A 27,846-nucleotide genomic window follows, 5' to 3' on the forward strand; every position below is an offset into this window, starting at 1 on the left:
CTCTAAATGTTACGTATACAAATATTTGTACGACTCTTTTGGTCTCCGGTCTTTTCTTTAAAATGTATATCAGAAATAGTGTTGTCCACTGTCTGAAAAAATATAAATTGTCTGCAATTGAACAAGGTCGTTATAACCAAACTGTACATTCGCACTGCATTTGTAGATTTTGTGTCCTTAATAGGAGTAAAGATGAATATCACTTCATCCTAGAATGTCCAAAGTACGGTCATTTTCAAGAATTAAAACTGATCAAAGCCTCCTTGTTTCAAGCTTATTCGGTTGCTTACCGTATTTTAAGAAATAAGAAACAAATACTAGTAAATAAACCATGTATTTTTCTTCAGAAAGCAATTGAGTATAAAGATAATTTGTTTTAATTAAATTAGAGATGTGATAACGATACAAAGCGAATCTGTAATGTGTAGTCTGATACATTTCATCAATCACTATTGAGTGGTGGTGAGATTGGTGTACAGGTAAAGGGAGACAGAAGAGAACAAGAACAATTAATTACTGGTTTAGATTGATAAGAAGTGCTGTAATGATATTCTATATGATACTCCAATGAGGGATTAATTTAATAATCTGTATTTTTATTAATTGATTTTAAACATTGTTCCATTGATTCAATGAAAAAGTATTATTAAGTCATCTGTATTAATGAAATATTTAATAAATTTTTTAAATATGATAACTGTTTTCTTTTTTTTTTGGCAAATCTTTAAATAAATCTAAAAGACCAAAGAAATGTGTATTATCCATTTCAAACTTATTTCAATGACAATCTATCGATGTAGAATTGATATCTAAATCAATTGAATAAATCAAACCTAAACAGTCTGTCAAAGTTATTGTTTTTTTAACATGAACATATACTAGTAGAAATTTTTGCAGAAAAGTCATCTTCTTGTTTGCTATTATCAACAATATTGGTTTTGTATACAATATATAAAGATTGAGTAAGTACGTGTTCCTTAACTTGATAGAATAAAATATGTAAAGCGTTTACAAAAAGAAAAGTAGAGGAGTGGTTTTTTTTAAAAAGAGATTTCTAAGTATTTCTAAGTTTACGATATAGTAGACTGTAGCATTGGGCATATATAACGGACATAAGTTATAATTTAACCTAGTAACTGGAATCAAAAATGTATCTCTATTACCTCTATTATATTTTATTACACTAAGTATTACTCGTAAATATTCTAGTACAATCCTTAATACCGGTAATAAATTGACAACTGCATTGGAAGACCAGTTACTAGCCTATAAATGGTCGATTTCAATTCGAATATTTAAATATTGAACAGCCCCACAAACAACTGAAGTGTATTTAAAGTGTAGTTCCAAAATTGTTTAAAATTAAGGAAAAATTGTCCTTTTTCCCCCTTTTCAACATAATTTGGTATCTTCTACATTTTTTACACGACTGAAGTACAGTTTAAAAATGTTTTCGTGTCGTTTCTGTTTAATACAACTTTAATGCAAAATACGGCCTGGAAAAAAGTATCTTCATTTTATTAAGGTCTTCCGTTTTCCAACGGAAGACCTTATTGTTTTCGTTCGGTTTCTTTTTCCCTATTATTATTATTTTTTTTCTTACAAAATTTGTGCAGGCGATTTCTCGAAAATGGCTCAGCCGATTTTCGTGAAACTTTCAGATCTAATAGATATTAATCCGAACTTAATATACATTTTTTTATTTTGATGACGTCATTTCCGTTCTTGAGAAAATGACGTTTTAACGATTTTCAGAGGGTCGGCTTGTCCAGGGATCTCCTCCTAAACGGTAAAAGATATTGAGTTCAAACTTTCAGGGATTGTAGACAAGAGATTGTAGATGTGCTATTTGGCGTTCATATCTGTCATGCTCAAAAGGCGTTTAAGCTCCCCTGGTCCCGAAAATTGAGACTTAAAAAACGTCGTAATTTTTACTGGTTTTCTTAGTTTGTCTCTTTTCTGAAAAATATTTTGTTAACACTTGTAATGCAAAAAAGATTAATTTTTACAAGACCTTTCATTTGATATCAAGAAAAAGGGGCTGGCTCCTCAAATTAAGGGACCAAAGGGCTCTAAAGTCTTTCATCTGTAGCCCTTTACTGAGTGATATTTTGTGAACAGTTATAGAAGCAAATATGTTTATCTTACAGTTATGTATCCAATGAATGTAATGATTTTATCATGTGTTACGTAATTAGGGGTTTTTAAGGGCCAAAAGTCCAGAATTTTGATCACCCATATCTCAGAAAGGAAAAATATTTTGAAATGCAGTATAGAAGAAAAGATGCTCAGAATGATGATCTAAATCATATGCAATTTGCAAAATTTCGTTAAACGGCCCCTATAAGGAGTTAAGGGATCGGCCCCTAAAATGTTCTTTCCCATATATCTCAAGAACGGTAACGAATTTCTAAACAGTTGTTGAACAAAATGTGTTGAGATTTAAATGACCTTTTATTTGATATCAAGAAAAAGGGGCTGGTCCTTAGAATTAGGGAACTAAAGGGCTCTAAAATTTTTCAACTGTAGCTCTTTACTGAGGGAAATTTAATGAAAGGCTATAGAAGCAAATATGTTTATCTTACAGTTCTGTATCCAAGTACTGTAATGATTTATTCATGTGTTATGGAAAAAGGATTTTTTAGGGGTGATGAGTCCATAAACTATGACAAAGGAAAATATTTTGAAATGCAGGGTAGAAGAAAAGATGCTCAAAATAATGTAATTTACAAAATGCAACCTTCAAAATTTGGTTCAGCGGCTCCAATAAGGAGGTAAGGGACTGGCCCCTTAAAATTTTTTTTCTCAGATATCTCAAGAACGGTAACGAATTTCTAAACACTTTTTGAACAAAGCTCTTATCCCTGAAACAAAATAGTATCTGGCCCTTAGAATGTAGACCCCGTTTTTCTATTCTAAATCATGTTTAGCTGTTAAATAGCAAAATCAAGATCGAACATGTATCTCAAATTCTAAAATCAGACGGAAGACCTCCTCGTTGCTCGCAACGAGATCGTGTCTAGTTTATTCATATTATGCGTTAAAATAATTTTTACAATAACAGGTAAGACCACGTAAGCCTATAAAAAAAACTTTACACAGGTGACCACTCAGGTATGAAATTAACAACGTTCGCTAGATGGTTTAATTTAGCGGAGTTATGGGCAACAGGGAAAACACCATATAATTATCAATTTTGATTGAACGTTATTAAAGAGTTATATTAATATCTAAGTCAAACTTTCATTATAATTGTACTTTTAACTTATAAAATATGTTTTGATCAAACTGCGAAATGATATGCTTTTCCCAAACACTTTAATCGCTTATAAATTATTTTTGTGTCTTGAAGTTTGCTTGTCTGGCTACATGTATCTGCATCTAACATCCTTTATGAGTCACCAACACTAATGGCTTTGAATGCTTTGTTGTTAAATTGTTTTCATTATGTTTCTGGCTTATGCTGGGTAGTACATTCCTATGGTGTTCCGATGGGGCCACTTCGACCTTCGCACTTTCGCCTTTAGTTCGAGGTGTGAGAGTGCGAAGTTGCGAAGGCGAAAGTGCGAAGGTGCGACGGCGAAGGAGCGAAAGTGCGAAGATGCGACAGCCAAGCGCGAAGATGCGAAGGCGAAAGTGCGAAGTTGCGAAGGCGAAGAAGCGATACTACTATCGCACCTTCGCCATCGCAACTTCGCACTCTCGCCTTCGCATCTTCGCACTTTAGCCTTCGCCTTTTATTAATTGTGGAGCTCTCTATCGTTTAAAGACAATTTTAGCTGTATAAAAGGATATCTGAGGCAGACAAAACTTTTTAGAATTTATTTTCAACAGCCTGCGCAGATCCATAACTTTTTTTTTGGGGGGGGGGGGGAGGGGTGGGGGGTGGATGGATAATTATATTTGTCGGGGGTGGGGGAGGGTTCCGAGACATGTTTTGGAGATTTTATTATATATAATTAATAAAATTAGATTTTCCGGGGGGATGAGATCCGGACCCTCCCTCCCCCTTTACTGCATGTGTGAAGTTTTAATGTTGAATTTTCCGGGGGGACGCCCTCTTCCCCTCTAGATCCATACATGAGCAAAGATTGTCGCATTATGAAATTAGAATGTTACTCAGTTTGATCCACGGTAAACAGACAGCTGGTAAGTGACAGGAGCCTGGAAGTGCATATGTATACATTATGGCGGACATTACATTTTATATGGAGTATATAATAATAGACATAGCCAGCACTGGTAAATATATATGTCACTGTTGTCACATATACACATTAAAATATTTATAAACATTCATAGTAAGCACAATGGCCTAGCGCATGCGTACCAATGATATCATGGATTAATCGGTACGGTGCCTGCATCAAATTCTATGTAATCGACCGAGACTTTCTGAATGCTATCAAAAAAGGCGAAGGCGAAAGTGCGAAGTTGCGAATGCGAGAGTGCGAAGTTGCGAAGGCGAAGGAGCGATAGTAGTATCGCTCCTTCGCCTTCGCACTTTCGCCATCGCATCTTCGCGCTTCGCCGTCGCATCTTCGCACTTTCGCTCCTTCGCCGTCGCACTATCGCACTTTCGCCTTCGCAACTTCGCACTCTCGCATCTTCGACCTAAAGGCGAAATGCGAAGGTCGAAGTGGCCCCATCGGAACACCATACATTTCTGCATTGAGATGTCTATCATCGGATGTATTTCGGGTGCCAATTTTTGACATCCTTAAACTGTGTCTACAGTTTTGATGTGTTCTCCGTGGTATGCGGCCTCTGCGCAGTGGCGTGTTTGGTAATGTTTCGGTGTCAATTCCAAAATGACGCTTGTTCTGTCTCCTCACCATGCAACATGTTTGCCATTTCTTACCTGTGTATGACAATGAAACTCATAAAGGTCTCCGTCAATATTTGCACTGATTTTGTAGAGAATCTAATATTCAACGTGAATTGTTTTATAGTATCCAAAGGGGAAACGTATTAGAAACAAAATCATGGAATTTCCCTTTCCCAAATCAGGGTTTTTATATACCAAGCGTCTTTTTGTGGCAACATATTTCATAAACACGAATAAGAAGATTGGTGAATTAGATAGCGCAAATGCCTTGGCCCATTTGGTTTGGTCGTAATATACAATTTCCAAATTTATTCATTTTTTGATATTTGAAAAAAAAAAGATAAGAAAAATAAAAATAAAAATTGGTGGTATCGAAGCTTAATAGTTGTTTAAGATTACTTAACGTCTCTAACCACTGAGCCATTTCAGTTACAACATAGAGTGTTGTTTAAATGCTATATGCGATTTTGGTTAAAATTTACGGACTTTTTATCGTTTTTCTAAAATGTTCAATTGTTGAGATACAAAATTATATTTTAAATATATGGTGAGTCATTTTTCCAAGTATTTGTTGATTGTTTTCCATTAGACCTTATTTAGACAACGACAAAAAATATGGAGCACAAACCTACTTTATGAAAGAAAAGACATTAAAAAAATACACTGTTTAGATACGCATATGGCAGTTTAAATCATCATATTCCAAATATTTAACGTCTTTAAGGGCTAAAAATCGATGTTGTGTTAAATTTACATTGTTTTGAATGATTTATCAAAAATGATCAGATTTGTTATTTCAATTTTACATTATTTTATCCGTCATTTTATAGCCTAGGCAATTTACACGCCTAATCCACCCATCTTTTTACAAAGTTGTCTAAATTTCAAAACATGAATCAATCATAACATAGTTATCATGAATAAATACAGTATATGAAAAAAGATAATGTATAATATAACATCACAAACTAATGCATTGAATTTGCCTCCCTATACAGATCATAGGCATATCACATAAGCGCCAATAAATAACAACAACTGGCCAGTCAGAGGTCTACTAACAGCATCACACACATGCCGATTACAGTCAGGACAAACACGTAGTTGCTTAACACCAAAGCACTGGCTCCGCTCTCTCCTCCACTTCCCGGCGCAGTACTTGCAGTAACAACCGTCGTACTAGAAGGAGCAATCGACGCACTAGTCGACTCAGCCGGTGCACTGGTAGATATAATAGGCGAACTAGAGGCTACCGTTAGACTGCTAGTGGTAGCAACTGGTTCACTCGTTGTAATAACTGGCATTCTGGTGGTAGCAATTGGCGCACTTGTGGTAATAACTGGCATACCGGTGGTAGCAACTGGTTCACTCGTTGTAATAACTGGCATTCTGGTGGTAGCAACTGGCGCACTCGTGGTAATAACTGGCATACCGGTGGTAGCAACTGGTTCACTCGTTGTAATAACTGGCATTCTGGTGGTAGCAACTGGTGCACTCGTGGTAATAACCGGCATACCGGTGGTGGCAACTGATGCACTCGTGAAAATAACTGGCATACTTGTGGTGGCAACTGGTGCACTCGTAAAAATATCTGGCATACTTGTGGTGGCAACTGGTGCACTCGTGAAAATATCTGGCATACTTGTGGTGGCAACTGGTGCACTCGTGAAAATAGCTGGCATACTGGTGGTAGCAACAGGTGCACTCGTGAAAATAAATGGCATACTGGTGGTAGCAACTAGTGAACTAGTGGAAATGATCGGCGAACTGGAGGCAGCAACTGGAGTGCTTGTTGTTGAAACTGGTGCACTCATAATAACAGTTGATCCATCAGAACTTAAACTCAAAGAAGAATCTGTAGAAGAGTTTGTCAAACAACGATAATTTAATATCTTATTAACATTCACGAAAACAGGCTTTTGCGAATAACATATTTACCGTAAATATGATTTACTAAAAATTATGATAGATACATGTATCGAAGGCTTCGGTTGTCTTTGTCAAATTAACTTAATTTTTATTTAATTAGAATTTGGAAATAAAAAATCTTATTCATGATATGTTTTTGTCATGAAAAATATCTATGATTTTTACCTTGCGCATTGACAATTGCCAGCCAAATGAAAGAAACGTACACATTCATCTGAAAATATATAAAGAACCATGAAATATAACCGTTATTGAAATATAATGATTTTGAAATGATTTGTTGCACTTTTAGTTTATTTTGATCTTGTTTTATTATTTCATGATTTTGAACCGGAGCTGTTACCAATTACTGTCACGTATACGTGTTAAGAAATTTATGATTTGTCAAAATAGCGTCGAAATTATTTAGCCAGTAATTAAAACGCCATTTTTCGTTTAACCTTGTATAAGTCCGCAAATCCATTCATAGAAACTATTAAAAAAAAATCGCCCGTCAACAAGGTTATATGCCCTAAATGCCCCCTCCCCCCTTTGAAGAGGAAAACCTACGAAGATAACGTGGCATGTTTGCGTCATGTCTCATCCTACCGTTATCAATCTTTATATTTGCAGTCAAAATAGCTGATATCTTGACAAACAAAATCAACGAAATGTGGATGGTTTCATAACTTTCTCATTTTTGTCAAAAACTTATTTGACATTACTTGTATACTTACACTAGTTTGTTTCATTGTATGCAGAGTGTGAATGGTGTTATTTTTTATTTCAAAATTTAACATTTGAATTTGAATATGCTTTGAAAGCGAAGTAGTTCAGAATATGAAATTCCTCTGGAAAAAAAAGAAATTAAACTAATACTAGTAACTAGGATTATGTTTATACAATGACGGATCGAACAATTACCATAGAATTTAATGACAGTGGCTCGGACATGAAGTTGATTCAAGGAAATAGTGAAAATAAATCATAACTATTTCAGGTATCGTTGTCGTGAATATTGCGGAACAAAGAAATTAAATAAAACGCAGCTCATTGAACCTTTAAAAGCAATAACCATAAGCAGGAACGTATATACTAACGGAATAGACAACGTCTACATTCGCCATGTTTACTTCCCATGCTATCACGCGAGCCTTGACAAGTTTGTAGAACTATGTTCAATCCCTGTAAAATATATAGGTTTTTTAAGCGATCTGGTTATACCATCGTTGGTGAGGCACTGTACTCAAGAACTTGTGTCTCAACTTGTTAAAAGCACCGAATGTTTTACCAAAGATCACACGTGTTTTCTTTTAAAGTTTATATTTACAAGCACTGTGATTGGATCAGCTACTCGCAGCTGCAGCCAATCATTAAACGGAACGTAATGAAATCCGCCAAGGGTTTATGGGGAGCAAAGTGGACCGAAAACCCTTGGCTAGCGAAGATGAAGATTTCTTTGCATGAAAAAAAACTAGTTTAATATAGTGCAAAAATCCATATTAAAATAAATCTTAAGCGTATCCATATCCACTTGACATCTTTTCCAACAAATTGAAATGTGCTATTGCAAGAAATATTCAGAATCTATAGCAGCATGCATAGATGCACATGTGATTTTAATCGGCTTAGTTACCTTGTATTGTCGGTGTTCAAAGAACTCTTTTTAGTAAAGGGTTGGAATAATTTATGGGTGTCATCATATGCATGATGTTGTTTTTTCCTTATATACCATTTTCAGAACATTAAAAGTTTGAACTTGAGATAAAAAAAATTCATATCTTTTAATACTAGTATTTTCGAGAAAAAAAATGTTCATAAATGGGTTTAAACTGTCTAACTGGATAGTTTCAGTTAAACCTGTGAAAATCCAATCAGCCAACGGCATGTCAATACGAAGTTTGGTAGAGGTTTATCAAATACATAAAATATTGAAAGAGTATGGGGGAATAAGATTGCGTAAATGCACATTCGGTTTAGTCGTAAAATACAATTTTGAATTTATTTTTTACCCAATTAAATCTATTCAAATCTATACTACTATATTAAAATAATAGACTCGAATTTTTTGTCTTTAATACCGAGAAATCGGAAGAATACTGTCTTTTGTTTTATATATTTTAAACATAATTGGTACTTGAAGATTACCAATTTGTTTTTATTTTTTCTCAGTTAAGCTTCGCTAATTAATAATCAACGAAAATTCCTCAAAAATTCCCGGAAATCACTTGGATTTTTTGGATTTTACAATCTTGCGCTTGCGCAATACATTCACGCTAACGGGATCTTTAGTTTACGTTTCCACAATATCACATCTGCATGAATAAACTCAGAAATGATAAAACATATACGGGTAAATTTTCATTGGACTTTTGCTATATATTCTGTTCATATATATTAATGATTTCTTATGAGAGAAAGTATAAAATAACAAATATACATTTCAAGTACATGTAAGTACTTAATTACTTTTGTCTTCGTGATGACAAAAATATTTGATTACATAAAAAGTTACATTATATTTGTTAGAGTGAAGATAGAATATGTTTTATCGTAAAAATGAATAATGTCCTACGGACCCAGTTTTACAAAGAAAATACGTGTACATTGGTGAAAAAGTGTTGAATTCTTCCATTCTGTGGATTAAAATTTTTAGATAAAAGGTATTTGCAGTCTGAAAAAGGTTTGTTGTGATGAATTTGACTGTTATTTTCAAGGCAACTTCATTAACTTTCTCCATAATCGTTCCGGAGCGATTCTGCAATTTTCTGCTACATTACGGGTATAACGGAGGCATTCTAACTGTGGGGAGTGCCTTTCCCGAGACACAGTTAGATTTACCAAACTAAGGAAAGTGTAGTGAAATTAATACCATTATTGTAGGCTTATAGCTTTGTTATTCAAATTTCAATAATAAACTGTGTCGATGTACCTATTCGTAAGTGTCCGATATGCAATGTCAACCCGTGCACGCACGGGTCAAAGTCTAGTATATTATAATACATGTTTGCAAAAGCACACTAAAGTCTTTCTAAATATATTCAGTTTTTAATATATTTAACAAAAGATAAGAATTCAAATATAGCCTGAAATTTTGGTGGTATCGAACCCATAATATAAAAAACCCTAGATATATAAGGTTAGCTTATGTCAGGTACTCTAACCACTGAGCCATTTTAGACACTACAACGTAGGCTGTTTAAATATTTTTGTGACTTTGGCCACGAATTTACGGACTTGTATTATATTTTTCAAAACTTTCAATTGTTGGATACAAAATGATATTTTTAATATATAGTGGGTCATCTCTCCATGTTTTTGTTGATTGAAATTGGCTTGTTTTCCATTAGACCTTATTTAGACTATAAAAAAATATGGAGTACAGACCCACTCAATAAAAGAAAATGCCTAGAAATAAAAAAAAATGACAGTATTTGCAGGTTTTGATACGTATAGGCATGCTTGAGTCAACATATTCCAAGTATTGATCATATTTATAGATTAAAAATCAATGGTATGTTTAATATATATTTTTTTGAATGATTTTTTAAAACAATATCAGATTTATTGATATTTTATTTTTTCAGTAGCTTGTCCGACCGTGTATGGGCATTTTACACGCCTAATCGACCTAATCTTCTTTGAATACTTCTAAGCAGATTTATAATTTTATATACAAAAATGAGTGAGATTTTTTTAAATGTAACACATTGTGTCTGTATTCTGTTTAACGTTAAACTGTCTCCGCTCTATTAATGTTATCGTTTCGTGCCTTGTATAGATGAATAAGAGCGGAGAAGTTAAGAAAAAATCAAATTCAAATCAACGCTTAATTGTTGAGTAATGAATTTCCGCCAAATACCGCGTATGCATGCACTAAATATAAAACGTAATTTAAAGAACTTAATGATGCAAACAAAAATTCGATAAAATTGGAATCCCTTTAAAATATTAATGTACTAATTTCAAATTCCCCCACGGACACATTTAAAAAAAAATCACCGATCATAAATGAAGTTTAATTCAAAACTAGGTAACTGATTACCTTTACCTATTTTGCATAACCTGTTTACAATTTATTTCTTCTTTGTAAATGATCAATTTATAGCAACAGGTGCCAAATGTTGAGAATGAAGAAGTTTTCATGCGAAACCAACACGAGATGAGAGTTTGGAGTGTTTCCATATGCTTGTATGTTTCATGAATAAATCAAAATTGGTAGTAGCAACAAAAGTTGTTCTCTTTAAAATACAATCTTGTCACTACATGTAGGTAAGGGAACACTTCAATTTTCCCTTAGACTCGTTACCTAGTTTGCATAAAATGCAAAAACGTGCCATGTAGCAACCTCTAATGATACACCGTCCACTAATGATATAATGATACACCGTCCACTAATGATATAATGTTGCATTAGTGGTCAGGATGTTGACCACAAATTATATGATTTTATCCCGGTCAATTTTCAACCCGAGTCATCATTCTTTGTTACACCGATATGATCACTATTGTTTATGTAGTTTTAATTCAACGAACTTTAGTTAATATTCTTTGTTGTTCTAATCTATAATTAACAAACCCACATATTCAACAACAGATTGGTGATTCAGTTGTACTACAGACCACAATAGCAAATAATCTTATCCATTGGACTTTTTGTGTTTAAAAATAATTTTTTCAATATCGTAAAATTGCTTTTCTTCAAATTTTTCATCAACTAAAAATATCTAGCACAACTCATTTTTTGTTTAATGATGATCAATTTGTAAACAAACGAAGTCATAAATTGTATGTATTTTGTCTGTATGCGACTATTAATTTCATTTCAAGTAAAACGGTAAAATGTCAGGGGCAATGTCAGAATGGTGTATATTACAATATATATATGATCAAATAACTGCCCCCCCCCCTAAATTTAACCAATTCTTTTGCAGTATCGTATCAAAATCAAATCTTTATCCAACATTATACACAGGTTGTCTAACATATTAGACTCAACATTAGTCACCATTGTCCATGACCTGTCCATCTATATATGACGTCACTTTAGTAGATTTTGTTTGCAAATGTAAATGTCGTCATTTTTTCCTTCATAGTATAGAGCGCAGGTATATTATATTATATCATATCATATCAATTATCATTAAAGGTTGCAAATCCATCCACTAATGCAATTGAAAATGTGTGCAAATGTATATCATAAGTGGTCAAGGTAGTACTTATTTTACCATTTTTTTCCCATATAATTAGAGGTTACGATTTTTGACTGCCAATGATATAAATCTAAAATTATATCATTAGCGGACAGTTAGGTTGTTTGTTAATGATAAAATCATATCATTAGTTGTCAACATCCTGACCTCTAATGCAACATTATATCATTAGTGGACGGTGTATCATTAGAGGTTGCTACAGTGCCATTTTGGGTTAAACGTATACAGATTTACTACGTTTTGAAGCCAAAGTTATTATTCCTATTCTTATTCCCCAGATACCACTACTGCTGGTGAAACCACATGTTTTCCTAAATCTTACCTTAGCCTTTACTTTCATATTTTATTTTTTATATTATTTCATTCATATTATATATACCATGTTGATGGTTTCATCACTTAAGCATCTTTATATTTTCTTTCTTTAGCATTTGCGGATTCTTTCTGTACTTCACCATGCATAGAAAATCATAGTTTAAATTGTTCACTGGGTGTGTTGGTTGATTTGTTATCCCTCCAGGTTTATCAAGGTTTATGATGCAAGAAATAACTCGTCTACATTAGAATTAAAATAAGAGAAATTATTTCTGATTCAAACTAACATATCTCGGTAATAGGTTTATGACTTATACACATTACTTGGATATTGTAACTTTATGTACTTATAAGTGCTTACTATTTTTTTTTCAAACCTACCGTATTAGACTGGAATTAGATTTGGTTGCATCGACGTTGTATACACGAATATTGTTCCACGGTTTTTCATCGTAGTAGCGGTAAGGCTGACTATGTTTTGGAGTACGAAAAAATATGCAGCTGCAATCTTATCGTGCTAAAATAAATAAAACATACTTACGATGTTTGATATATGTTATAATCAACTGTTGCTCTTTGGATTTTTACTCCTTTCGTTGCTTTAAAATAAAATCTGTAAAATAGCTATATCTAGAATCGTCAGTCAGAACAATTTATACTATATTGGAATCATTTCTTTTAGGTGCGCGATATATCTGCGCAAAGTGAATTAGGCCGTCGTCCTTAACATCCAGTAATAATAATCATTCAAATTCACAGTATATTAATTCATGATCAGACCAGTATGCTTCAGTGACGGAATTTAAATTGATGATTTATCCTTGGTCTACAATTTTAATCGACAGTCATCTTCATGCTATAATTGTATCTGGAAATACTGATGGTGTGTACAGTCAAGAATTGTAAACTCTTTCCAACTTCTCGCAACAGTTGTCACTTAAGCTGATTTGGTCCCCTCTGTTTATCATATTACTTTCATAGCATGTTCTAATTTGTTCTACTGCTAGATGTTATTTAACAGGAATAAGTTTAGTTTTGGTTAGGTCAGGTTTAGTGAGTGAAGTGGGTTTTTTTCTTATTATTTTCCCCCTTTTTTCGGCAGAATATCTCAGAGATAACTGGATATATTTCTTTAGGATTTTCAGGAATGGTAGACAGTGATATATCTTGAAGGTTTTTTTTCTCCATTTATAAAAAAAAATCCGTCGTCCGTTTCCTGTCCCGCGAGGAAAAGCTTGTCACCTCGAGATCTTAGAAACGATAATGACTTAAACTTCGTGGGATGATACACCTAAAGTTGTAGTTTTGTTCACATAATTTTTTTTCGTTGTTACTTCTAATCGTCACCGGAAGTACTATTTCTAAAGGTATTTAATGTATTTTACATATAATAAATTTATTCGTATGAATCCTTATATATGCGATGTTATAAAAACAAACGAAGTTTACTTCCAAATTATCTCAGGTAGCTTTTTAATAGAAATATTGTACCCGCAAGATCTCAGAAACTGTAAGTGATCAAGACACGAAACTTACATGCATGATTAACATTTGAATGTAGATATGTTTTACGGGTTTTATTTTGTCGACAGTTTCTTCCGGTCGTAACCAAAAGGGTTCAAACAAATCGGGTTGTTTATGAATCTAAATGTTTTTCTTTGACAGGATTAGTTAGCTAGACCAACAATAATATACGATAGGAAAATGTTCAAGAAATACAAAAGTTTATTTTCATTGATGACTTCCGTTTGTTCTTTTTCTGTCTGGAGACAAAAAATCTTGTCTACACAAGATCTAAAAAACGCTTCAGAATTGAACATCCTAACTTTGTGGGATAATTGACCTGTGCATGTACATATGTTACAATATTTTTTTTTCATTCGTCGTAACTTCTGGTCATCACTAGAAGTACTTCAAACATTATTTTTTTTAATTTTTTTTTTATTTTACATGGAATAATATATCAGTATAAAATTCTTTTATGTGTCATCTACACAATGTTAAATAAGCAAACAGATTTTTATTCTGGAAAGATATTTCAAATATCTCAGGTATCTTTTTTTAAATTCTGTACCCACGAGATATCAGACACGGTATGTGATTAAGTCATGAAAATTACACGGATGATAGATATTAATTGAAGATGTGTTGAACTGATTTTATTTTGTCAACTGTCACTTCTGGTCTTTATCGGAAGGGTTTAAATAAATCATGTTTCTAAAAAGTTTAACTTATTTTTTGGGCTGTTTCATTTAGCCTGATAAAGAGTAGTGTACACTAGGCAAATGTACAAGAAATACCGGCTTTTATTTTCACAAAGTACATGTACTTTTGTTTCCGGTCCCGAGACATTTTCTCACCGCAATCTCAGATTCTGCAGAGACATGAACAACCAAACTCTAAAAATGAAAGATAGACATCTGTTTTTAGAAATGTTTAACAAGCATTGTTTGAATTGGCAAAACTTCCGTTCGTCACAGAAAGTACTTCAAAAATTGAATCTTTTTTTGTTTTACATAGAAGTCTGGAAACTTCATTCACAGAAATTCATTTTTCAACGTGAAAGAAGCAATGTCTTACAATTAAATCCATACATGTCAGAATGGAATACCGTTTTGTTGCTCTTATTTTTTTTTACAAGAGTCTAGTTAACGTTGTTTAAATCTTTGCTGCAGAGGTTGGTTCCTCTGTTTTCATAAAACCAATTTATATCACCCCTAGTCTAAATATTCTGAATCATGTATTAATTCTCAACTCATATATTTATATTCTAGATTGTATTCGGTCCTACGTTCATCAATTATACAATTATGATCTAGTCAACAGGGTTACAAAAAACCGATAGTTTAAATGGTGATGTAAGGTAAGAAAAAATAATCAGATAATAAAAGGCTTCTAGGACGTAAACAACCACAACGCAATTTAATAGCAGATCCAGTTCTAAAACCTCGTTTTCTTCAAGTTTTGAATGACATTAAAATAATTTCATAAAATATTTAATCATCCACTTATTTGAAAAAAGTATTTACATTTCAAAATTAACATAACGTTCGCCTACATTACTTATTTTAATTTGATTTTTCAACATTTAAATGCCAATAAAATTTTTTCATAAAACTTTGAAGATACTCTTTTTGGTAAAAAAAATTATCTACATTTAATAGAATGAACATTATACGCACTCATTACTGAGAAAACTTACTGTTAATTCCATGGTTCACTAAGTGTATATGCGTTTTAAGCAATCAAAATAAATTCAATGTTAGCAACGAAATTCGGTGGCCTTGCATAGTCACCGATTTTCCTCATAGTTTGCATATTGATCAATTTTGATCAGTAAAAATATCCTAGCACTGTTTATTTGTTACGATGTGGCCATTATAACATAGTGTAAACATGTCAGAATGGCCTTAAAGCTTATTTGACAATATCTTGTGACAAATGGCAACAATTTGGGGTTTCCAAGGAAAAAAGTTCTCATTTTTCAAGAGGAAGAAAAAATTATGGAAAATCCCAAATGTTAAAGTGTTTCCAGTATTAACTGAACAGATATTTCACAAATTTATATCTGCATTTGATTTAAAATTAAACTACAAATCATGAATATTTTACACACAATCATAAATAAAAATGCTGTGGTAACGAGTTGAAAAGAAATGAAACAAAATTTTTAGCATTTTTGAATTAGTATCAATCATATGTAAAATATGAATTTTATATTATGAAGAAAAATATCCCGTAGGTCCTGAACATCTTTATTTTGCTAAAAACAATTGCCATTGCTATGGACTTCAAAAAGTAGGATTTCCTGTGCGATTTTCTATTCAAATTTAATTTCCATAGCAACAACATCTTTGTTGCCTTTTGTGGTATATTTAAAAGATGAATGCAGATTTCAACAAGTACATACATGTAGCAATAGGTATCCTGAGTGACTCAGGTGGCCTTAAAACCCATACACTAATGGGGGTAATAAAAAACCCAATAATGTGTGTTTTCTTTCCATACCTCAAGCACGTAGCATCGTCTTAACAAGTGGGGGGCCAGACTCATCGAAAAATCTTGACAAGCAAAAAAATAATTTCCAAAATCTCAAAATCCTAATCTGTGGGGTCGGAGGGGGGAGGGGGCTGGCGTAGTATCTATAACTTCAATTCACTATTCATTTCCTTTTTTCAATCCATTTTTTTACTACTCCTAAAGAAATGGGGGGGGGGGCAACTCCATGATAATTCAATTTCTTATATGTAAATTTAAGAAAATTTAATTGTTGCTGCGAGAAAAAGTGAGGGGGCCAGCCCCCCTGCCCCCTTTCATGCTACGTGCCTGTACCTCCTTTGTTGCAAGTACTCTTGTGTCATCCTTTAAGTCTCGAATTCGGAGTCTTTTCAACCGCGCGGATTTTTCTGATTTTACGTATTATCTTGTCATCTCTGTCCATGTGCAATAGCACATTTTTCTGTAATGATATATTGACGTTATTTTTAAGTTTACACGATGTAAATATTATAAAATGTATTAATGTTTTATGGAAAGAAAATGTTTTCATCAATTACATATATATGTAATATGATCAAGGTATTTTAATATGATCCATAAACTTCATGGTAATTTTCAGTTTTGCAGCTAAAATATTCTACGGATGTCCTTTACTGTCAAAATGTATTAAATTCATGGCTCATTAAGATATATAGAATAATATTTGTATAAAATCTTGACGTACGTGTCTTACGTTTTGATCTTCAAGGAAACATGTAAAACAACTCACAAACCTGTAATGATTTTCAGATATCTACATGTAGATACATGTACCCGATGAGTTATTTGAACTATACGAGTTATGTAGTATGATTTATATTTAAAAATGATGGATCATGATCTGGACGTGAATGTACCCACTTTACATTACCCACTGGTGAGGGTGTTGAAGATTTAGCAAGTTAACAACAGCCAATAACAATGGTAATATGTCCGGAAAATTGTGTGCATTGTTTCCGCGGAAAAAAACATTATACAATTTAAATTAAAGAAATGTATGAATCACTAATACATGTATGTTCAAATGACAAGATCTACCTTTATATTATTTATTTAATGCATATAAAATCTACTATTAGTGTAAAGTAATTGCAACAATTCAATATAATGCTTAAATAAGGAAGTATGGTTAAAGTGCTGCATGAAAGGATGGCCATTCAAGCAGAGCGGTGTAACAGTGATTTCTAAGTAAATTGGGGACATTTTAAGAAACACTTTATGCTAGTCTATTCAAAATTCATTAATGCTTAAGGATGCGTAAGTAGATACTTAAGCAGAACAATATAGATGACCAGAAAACAATTGTTTATATCAAAGAGTTGTCTTGTTATATAGACAAAGTTTAAATCTACATCACATTTTTAAAAAAGGACACAGAGGTGATGATACGCGTTAGGATGTCGCCTGTTGTGTTTAATTTACATTTGTACTACTTAAACGTTTTGTATTTATTCTCTGGGAATATACTGGTATTGAATGCCTATGGTAAGTTCAACAATGTTTAGGATTCCTTGAACCCGATTATCTATTTTTCGACGTTATACGACAAAATAATTTTCTAACAAGTAAAACACAATAAAACAAAGTGAGTCTTGCACACTTTTATATACCATTTGCACGACATACATTCGTATATATTATTGATAAAAACAGTTTGTATTTTTAAAAAAGATTTAATTATAATGAGCATTGTCTGAACATATTCATTTTTTGTAATCTACAATGTATATCTATAATTGAAATTTATTTAATTGGTTTGATCATTAGAGAAAAGCATTATCGCGCGTGTTTGTAATTTCTAACATTTGGCATCTCTCTCCTCGACACACACTGACAATGTCTGCTATTTGCTCACTTTTATTATCTGTTATATGGTCGGACCTTATACTGGTGTCTCTTTGGTTTTGTTATGCTTACTCCCGCGGTGTCTTTTTCTGTAAATTAATATTATTGAGCTTTCCCTAATTTTTTCCACTGTCTTTAAACTTGTTTCATCAGTTCATCTATTTACATTGTAGAATTGAAAATTGTAAATGTTATTGAAATTCGTTCAAAAACTGTTCAAATACTTTTTTTTTTCTTTTTTTTTTTTTTTACAAAATTAAAGACCTTCTTTGATATTTAAAATTCCTCTTTTCTCCATTTTTCTAACGAAACCTATAGAACATTACTAGTATACCATATGCTACATAAATGTGAAATTTTGAATAAAAAGTTAAAAACTATGTCGTTAAAACCAATCAGTTCATTATCATAAACATAAATGAAATTGTTAATGATTTAAAAAAAAACCGTTAATTTAAATCGCAACATGAATTTTCTTTTGGGCCGTGGACACACACACAATCAATGATATATCCCCTTCGCAACAAGTATCAAGAGGGGATAGTAAATTAACCGATATACACTATGTGAATTTTTAAAAACTGTTTTATCAACAGTCAATATCGCACTCAACAAGCCAGCACACCAACTGTATCCTATACTGGGTAACGACACGTTCGACGCCAGTAACGCTGTAGACGGCCGGAAGTCTGACCTGTTGTATAATGGAGGTCAATGTGCAGTATCACATAACAATCAAACCGCCACCTGGTGGGTAGACCTGAACGATGAACTCAGCATCCATCACATCACCGTCTTCTTCAAGACGGACAATGTACGATGGGGTATGGTTAACATTATGTTTCGTTCCATTTTTACCCTGAGTAGAACGTATAATAAATCGCGAACACGGTTAAATTTAAACTGTCTACCGTAATTATTTCCCAATCTCCATAAAATACGAAGCTTTCCTGTTAAACATCCAGGTTTGTTTGGCATCTATCTCTTTAAGATCAACAGATGGAAGCAGCAGCCTGCCATTTTATCATATCTTTGGCGTACAAGTGTTCCGTTATTGGTTGTTTATGACATATCAAGTGGGACTCAAAAGCGAAATGCATTTTTATAATTTATTTTTCTGACCTTTGTAAACTACCGATGTTAATCAATAACAGGGTACCATGATGTCGTACATCTGTATACTAAATTGTTTACAGATTCCTACTCTGAAAAAGTTGGCTATCTTGGATTCTTTCTATATGTCTCCAATACAACAGACAGGCTACAGGGAACACTGTGTTACAAGGACGACAACTTTACCCTAGACACCATACCTGCTGTCTTCACCACCACCTGTCCTGTACATGGACAATACGTCATCTACTACAACGAGAGACAACCAGGAGTTACCTACCCTAACTATTACTCTGATGACGTTAACAGTGATCTTTGTGAAGTTGAGGTATATGGTGAGTGATTTTTAAAGCTAAATTTGTTGTTATTTGTTTTTTATTTAATTAAAAATATATATAAATGTTATTTTTATTTTTTTAAACCAATATGTTGGATCTTAAAAGACATTATTAATTTGTCTTATAGGTAATGTTATTGATGAGATTAATGTACTTGTTATTCAACAAAAATTGAATATTTAAATGTGCGTTAATTCAACTTTTATAATACTTGCACTTAATCAATTTTATGATTTTCTTATTACATATGTATCAACATTAATTCGAATACATGGACACATTTATTTTCCAAAAATTATCATTAAAGTGTTATGCTTATGATTTGATTGTCAAATAAAAAATCTGGTTATTTTTAAAATTTATTATATTTAAATAAAAAGTTGGACGACATATCTTTAACGAAATTAGGAAACTGCAAATGCTACTGATTCTTAAAAAATTAATAAATCTTAATTATGAGGAAAATACAAGTGCTTTGAAAAAACACAAAAATTGATTATGCATCGTATGTGAATTGCGAAATACGCAAAACCAAAATTATCAATGAGGAATTTATAAGTAATTGATGCTTATTTTAACATGCATGTTATTAGGCCACACAGTAAGTTATTTAAGCGGATGTTTGTATAAAGTTACACCGATTTCTTTCCTATTATACTTACATCCAGGGTGTCCAACATCGGGTTATTATAACGGGTCAGACTGCTGTCCTGATGTCAACTGTCAGTACTGTCACATAGAGACGGGCACCTGTCAGGGGTGTGGGCCGGGCTACATAGGACGTCGATGTGAGCTAGGTATCACAAAAGCCTTACGTATTGGTACCTGTAACATTTTTACTGTATGTGTTGGGTTAGTACATTTTATTCTGTGTTGAACGTACTTTATATGGCATGTTTTACATTTTTACCACCGAAACATTTTAAAATATTGAATAAATTTGCAGTTAATAATGTATGAATAAAATAACCCATGCCAATGATCAAGTGCGTGGTAAGAAAGCGTCTTGAGCCAGGTTCATTTACTTGGGATGTTCATATAACAAAAACAGACTGACAAATACATGGAAACAATGCAAGTTGCAGTTACACGAGGTTGTGAAAACATTAAGTATGTTTTATCATAGAATGCGAGCAAGGTCTTTATGGTATTGGATGCAGTGAAACATGTGGACATTGTCGTGACGTAGACCAGTGTTTCCATGTCAACGGGACGTGTTTAACTGGATGTGATACTGGTTACCAGGACGATTTATGTAAAACACGTGAGTGCTGTTCGGTGTTCTCAGCTTTAATGTGATTAAATTCGGATATAAGTGTTCGATAATGCGATGACTTTTCTCGTGGTTTGAACGTTTAATCCATTTTTTAAGGAACCGTTGTTTTTGTTTTTATTTTCAAAGCTTGCGACAGAGGGCTATATGGTATGGGCTGCATCAATACCTGTGGACATTGCCTTGACGTGTACCTGTGCTCGTATATTGATGGGACGTGTCTAACGGGGTGTGCTGTAGATTATCAGGGAGAACTGTGTAATACAGGTAAGTGATAGAAAACTATCAAGCGCCAAAGTCGGTCATTATGTAGATTATTAATATGTTAACATATTTTTATATGTTTTTATAACTGTAAATCTAAAAAAAGCAGTTTTCCATGTTCATGAAATGTATTCATGTATTCATATTTCATAAATGTCAGATTACTATAGTTTTATTGTAGTCATCAAAACATCATATATATATATATATATATATATATATATATATATATATATATATATATATATATATATATATATATATATATATATATATATAAAACACATGATATTCTATTTATATTACATCTAAACGTGTACTTTCTTTCACATTGAAAGACAAGTATCAAAATATGGATAGACTGAAATATGATCTCTTTGTTCTCCTTACATAATTAATAAACATACGAAATTAAATAAATTGTCCAAAATAAGAATAGAAATAAAAAATAAGTATTAAAGAGCAGAAAACCCGAAAAAACCCAGAGTACACGATATGTCACGTAACTGTTTTAAAGCGAAGTTGAGAGGACAGTGAAACAGGACTGTACATGTAAGTATGTATTTACTGAGGCTTTGTTGTATTAATCACGATTACTTTAGTTTTTAGTTATGTGTAGAAAAGATTTCACTTTTCAAGTTGTTGTACGATCATATTCACAACATGTACAGAATGCATTTTTACATCATCACGATGTGTTGCAGTCAAAATGGTGGCACCACCGAAATTGGAATCTTCATTAATAAAAACATGCTGCTCAGATAGATCTAATTAACTTGTTTTAAAGTATAAAAATATCTATTTAGAATTTATCTTACCTTCACTTTTAAGCTTTGTGTCTCCTATTTGTTTTCCAGGTAGATGGTATATAAATTTGAATCTGTGCGGATTTGACAAAGTCTACTTATGGAGTGCAGGCTATCTTATCAAACTTTCAAACTTGCTGTGATCAAGCCACCTTTTGAGGAAATGTTTGCAACTTTTTAAGTATTATATAAAAACTATTTTTTTATTGTATGATAAAGTGTCCTTATAGAGGGCTAAAGTTTATGATTTTTAAACTGTTATTAGGGTGAAACTGGAAACAGTTTCGATAATATGTGTGCATTATATGTTTTGTAATTTTGCGAGTTATTTATACTCAAATACATTAAAATATAGTGCTTATATTTATTTTATCTTACATGTTTTTTTCACACCCGTCTATAGATTCTTTCAAAAGCATGACATGCGACATAATTTGATATTTTAAACTTGGAAACAAAAACGAAAAATAAAAACCCTTTTTGGGTTTACCAATTTTATGAAGAAAACTGACGTTTTATTTCACTAGTAACATTAAGCATTAAGTTTTTTTATAGATCTAGTTAGGTTTAACGTGATGTTTAACGGGTTTTTGGGTCAAGGGTCACCGAGCCGGTAAGTCGTTGTTGTTTTGGGCTCCAGCGAAAACTTCAAAATACAAGTCTTAATCAGCTACAAAAGAACTGTATTTCTGTATATGCTTGTGCCATGTGAATGAGAACCCAATTCCTCAGAAACTTTTGTATTTTTTATAGTGTATGAATAATCTACGCTATCAAAAAACTTGCTATGTACATAATGTAGGTTTCAATTGTGTGTGTGTGACCGTGAGATCAACTCACTCAGCATTGTCTAGCATAGGGAGTTAGATACCTTGTGTTATTATTATACTATAGGGTAAATTTTTTTCTAAGAAACAAGTGCCTGTGGGTTTGAGCCTAAAATGGCCCCCTAAAATGAACATTGTCATTTTACTGTAATTCTTTGTTTTATTTCTACAAATATGCATTTGAAGTTTTGTCATAATTTTGATTTTGATTTTTGTGCCCACAATTTAAAAATATGACATCATAATGTTTACCTTTTCCCGTCATTTTCTTATTTTTAGCATAAAACGGCTTGTTTTGAAGCAGTTTTTCTTTAAGATTACATTGAGCGACTGCTTGAACAAACAAAATATTTTCACCAAAGATGTATCTCTCCAATACTTATGAGTGACAAAAAGTTCGTTCTTGTTCAAAGAGTCGCTCTATATTTCCCATTCGAAAAAAGATAAGAAAAATGTCAATTTTTGATTGATTTTGGTTGAATTATAAAAATAGCGTCACTTCTGACGTCATATACTGCCAGTGAGTGCATATAAATCAAATAAATAGGTGAAAAACATATTTCATGTCAACTCTTTTATAATATAACACATCAAATTAATGTACCTGATCCATTTTAAAAATAGCGAAAAATGGGGGCCAAATTTGACTAATATCATATAAAGTTCTTTAAAAATAATGAAATATAAATTCTTATTTATTTATTTACTGACCGGATCAGTCAGTAAATGTCCAACTTTGAAATATTCATAGGCACGTGATGTGACAAGCTAATTTTAGAATGTACACAAGATGTCGACGCGAAAACGCGGTCGGTCCGTTGTCAGTGCAATATTAACGTGTTCAAAGAGAGAAGAAAGATGAAACAGTTTGACAGATAACATTGTAAAATGAGAATCTATATTGGAGACCACTTTGAGCGGTGAGCACGTGTTAGAAACTTCATGTTTAACTATGGGCTTGCCGGCTTCATGCTATTGGCAGGTGGGTCACACAGCGGTGTGTTTTCTTTGTTAATAAGATATTTACTCATAAAGGAAAAAAAATCTAATGTGTATGGTACGATATCCATTGTCTGAATATGATAAAACTTGTATAGCTTTCACTCGATTACCTAAACTCTATAAATAATTGTGTATGTTTTGAGTCGAGGGGACCTAGAAGGATAATTATGACGTTCTATTTTAAAATCATTAGATAATATCCAGCGCAAGCGCGGGAATTAACATTTTACACATTGATATGATTACAATCTTTTTTAACTATTTTTTCAAAAATGCCGTTAAAAACACCATATATACCTTTAAGGTCAATCTTTACACAGATATACAGCCAATTATTTTTTAAAGCAAGTGTTGCTTTTGACCTGGGTGTTAAACCTCTCTGCCAACCCCTCATTCTCCTCCTGGGGTGGACCACTATAGACGGGAGGTAAGAACTTTTAAAGTTTAGATGTCTCACCCCAGTGAGGAGGGGACCATTATGTATATAAGGAATTAGAAAGAGGCTATGTACATGTAGTTTTGCTTTATACTTAATTAAATGCTACAATATGGACTATTATTGTTATTATAATCAAAGGTGACCTATAGGTCCAATTGACCGGGTGCCTAATATGAACGTACAACTAATCGATTGAAATTGTTATTGAACGGCACGATTGTACATATTGTGCACTTCTCACTATAATAAATAATTAATTTACTAACGAATACTTGTAACTTACCCGTATATAGTGGTAATCTCAGTGTAATTAAATTTCCAATCCGGATTAACTGATAACATCAAAGAAATCGTTACCCAATTTTGACAGGTGAAAATTTTAATGGTCACATTTACACAAGGTTTGACATTTCAAAAAATATTTTTACAAAGTTCAATACCTGAAGTCAATTTGATGTGTATTTGAGGAAGATGCGATATGACAAAGGTAAAATTAATCTGAAACAGAGAAAATCTGGACAAAATTTTATATTTGTTTTTTGTTTTGTCGCATCGTTTTACTTACAAGTATTTCATGATCGTATTATCTTGCGTAAAATTTTAGATTGCTGACTGGCATCTAATAGAAAAATCCAAAAATGCATAAAATCACTTCAAGATACTTGTCATATCTCAAAAACTTGATCATCGACTTTTCTAAATTTCAATACCAACAAAATATAGACTTTAAAAGTGGTGTATTTATGTTATTGATCTAGTTACTTGAATTTAAAATTTAGTACTAATATCATGCGCGGATCCAGAAAATTTTTCCAGGGGGGGTCCGAAGGATAATTGTGTTTGCCAGGGGGGGTCCGAGGCATATTTTCGTGATAATTTTACTATGTAAATTTAATAAATTTTCATTTTCCAGGGGGGGTCGGGACCCCCCCGACCCCCCCTCTAGATCCGCGCATGCTAATATAATATAACTACAATTAGTTGTTTTTTCGTTCCTATCTGTGTTTATGCGCCCCTGAATAAACGTTATCCTTATTTAATTTTCTTTTCTATCATTTTCGCAACATTAACTCCCCTCTGAATATTTTTCACCCATTTTCTGATTTATTCTTCCCTTTATTTTGTGAGATTTATATCCTACTATGCCTTTGTCACAATAACACTTTATGTTAAAAGATCAATAAAACTTAACTAAAAACAGGCTCCTAATTATTTACTGTTTAATGAAAGTTAAATTCATTTGATAATAATTTGATACGAATACATTAAATAAGAAACAGCAATTCTTACATCATATCTATTACTCAGTTCATAGTAATATTTAATTAAACAATAAAATGCTTATAGTCTGTCCCAAGTTATTGCTTCCATCAATTTTTGATGATTTTTAATAAAAATACACATACCTGTGAAAGAAATACAAATATTTACATTTTCCAGTGTCTTTGTCTGTGATAACACTACGTATCGATTTTGTACTATAAAACCCATAATACACATTACGCCAAATTGAGGCGCCGGTGGGGTTTGCTTATTTATATTTAAAGATTTAATCGCACGATGGCCTAAAATTATATAAATATAAGTAATAAGGAATCATTCTTTGAATATTATGAGGTGATAATTTCGGTCGGGGCGTGATCAAATCTATCATAAAGCCCTTCGGGCTTTATTGGATTTGATCACGCCCCGACCAAAATTATCACCTCATAATACTCAAAGAATGATTCCTTATTCCTTATTTGAAATCGATGAAAGGGAATATATCCAAGATACAATGTATCTTCATTGAACAATTAATGTCAATTATCCCTTTTCACTCATAAAATTTCACAGGAACGAAAACAATTTTCTTACGGAGATTTGTAATGGGAAATGTTTACATCTTTTCTCCATTCGAAAAACACTCGGAATACATCGCGCAATTTTGTAACATTATCATCCGGGCTTATTAATGGCTGATGCAATGCAAAATCTCCGTAGACTTTCAATTTTTGGATGTGTATTGAAACCTGAAGCGGTAGAAGGGGCGTTTCAAAACAGATAATCTGGACATTTTTCATATTAGTGGATGAACGTAGTTTGAGCACAAAGGTATTTACTATCATTGAAATATCAGGCAAAAACTGGTGGAAGCAAAAACCCGGGACAGAGTATAGCGGGTTATGTAATTTTTTTCTGCAATGATCGCTACCTTCATAACCCGTATAAATCATCAGAGAAAGCATTTTATTGTTAGTATTTACATCTTTCTTTAAACCAGTAGATAAATTGATTATGAAAAGTTAGTTAAATTCACTAAATTACTGTAAATGCACATAAGTACGTTAGCCAAAAGAAACAGCCAAATTGTCTCCTGTGAGTCTCCGAGTCTGACATCATCATGATTATTTCGTGCAGTCCGTGATTTCTCTAAGGTCGCTGTAGGTTTGGATAAATCGATAAGGAGGGCGTGTCAATTTCAGTCTGGCTTTTTTTATAGAGCTATGAATTAGTTTTAAGTTTCCGTAAGAAATAGAGGGAATAATAGTTGGTAGATGTAAGTTTGAAGTACGCATCTCTCTGCGCAATGACAACAATATCCATATAAGGTTGTTTCCTCCGACCTGTTAAAGCATAAGTGTAGCTAATGAATAAATAAACTGCTCCTATTCAGCGCCATGCTCATCCTAACGTTAAGATGATACGCTTCTCTAGATTTTTAAAATAAATATTCTTGCAATAACTAAAAAAAAAAATGAAATCGAAAGACAAGCTTAACTATCATGCATAACATGTACTTACATTAGTTCACCCACCTTATATACGTTTTAAATGTAAATACACCAACAAATAATAATAAATCGCAAATCCTTAAAACAATTAACAGGCAAATATTTTGTAGTTTGGTGATAAAATATCCCACATATTCTGAGGAAAAGATTAACGACGGTCACCCTAATTGTATTTTTTATCAAATCATTTTGTAAATTAATGAGTTGCAATAATGAATAGTTTAACCATAAAATCAACGGACAATTTGGGCATACACGATTGAAATTGCATTTCAAATACAAATGTCCCCCGAAAATTATCATATCCTGTACGAGATCAATGTTTTCTTGCCATGTGCAAGTTCTTTTTCGAATTCCTGAGGTAATTTCATGTAAATACATGTATATAATTTCTTCTCTTCCTTTTTTTTTTTTTGAAGGTTTGTGGCGGAAATGGGGAGGGTTTATTATCTTCTAGATCAATAAGAACCTGAAATTGTACAATTTTCCTAAAATATATAACCTTCTTGGCCTAGCTATATACAAAAGAGAAACCAATGAATAAAAAAAACCAGAAAATGAATCCTGCACTAATTGATTATTTTTTATAAGAAAGTAAATTTGTGTCAGTCTCCTGAATTGTTACATTTAATTGTGTCAGTCTCGCTAACTGTTACGTTTATTGTGCATAATGGTGTCTAGTAAGAACGAACAGACTGTCTCAGCAATGTCAAGATTGTAAACAATTTGTTTTTCAGCATCAAAAAAATTATTATGGCTAGTTTTCTTTTGGATGAGTGAAATAAATTACCAGTGTCCGTTGAATGTTGGTGTTGGATTTGACCAGGGGCTAGCGAGGCCACCGAAAAAAACATGCCCGTAAC

At 32.7% G+C, this 27,846-nt stretch overlaps 2 protein-coding genes across 3 annotated transcripts; one reads left to right on the forward strand and one right to left on the reverse strand.

Moving 5' to 3' along the window:
• Positions 1 to 4,620: 4,620 nt before the first annotated feature.
• On the reverse strand, positions 4,621 to 13,066 carry LOC105321009 (uncharacterized). 2 transcript variants are annotated; one of them, XM_066077241.1, is made up of 3 exons: positions 7,837 to 7,925; positions 6,923 to 6,971; positions 4,621 to 6,683 (listed from the first exon to the last, which is right to left on the reverse strand). In XM_066077241.1, the coding sequence occupies exons 1-3, from the start codon at positions 7,861 to 7,863 to the stop codon at positions 5,875 to 5,877; spliced, it is 885 nt and encodes a 294-aa protein (XP_065933313.1). In that variant the 5' UTR covers positions 7,864 to 7,925; the 3' UTR covers positions 4,621 to 5,874. The 2 variants fall into 2 exon arrangements, with proteins under 2 accessions (XP_065933313.1, XP_034303315.2); XM_034447424.2 differs by lacking the exon at positions 7,837 to 7,925 and adding an exon at positions 12,806 to 13,066 and having other exon boundaries at positions 4,624 to 6,683.
• A 4,576-nt stretch (positions 13,067 to 17,642) lies between these two features.
• Positions 17,643 to 22,507, forward strand: LOC105321008 (uncharacterized). The gene is made up of 7 exons (XM_011419167.4): positions 17,643 to 17,787; positions 18,744 to 18,971; positions 19,344 to 19,595; positions 20,267 to 20,395; positions 20,725 to 20,862; positions 21,001 to 21,138; positions 21,993 to 22,507. The coding sequence occupies exons 1-7, from the start codon at positions 17,685 to 17,687 to the stop codon at positions 22,082 to 22,084; spliced, it is 1,080 nt and encodes a 359-aa protein (XP_011417469.3). The 5' UTR covers positions 17,643 to 17,684; the 3' UTR covers positions 22,085 to 22,507.
• The last annotated feature ends 5,339 nt before the right edge of the window (positions 22,508 to 27,846 follow it).

Source organism: Magallana gigas, chromosome 2 (assembly GCF_963853765.1).
Source record: "Magallana gigas chromosome 2, xbMagGiga1.1, whole genome shotgun sequence".
NCBI classification, from domain to species: domain Eukaryota; kingdom Metazoa; phylum Mollusca; class Bivalvia; order Ostreida; family Ostreidae; genus Magallana; species Magallana gigas.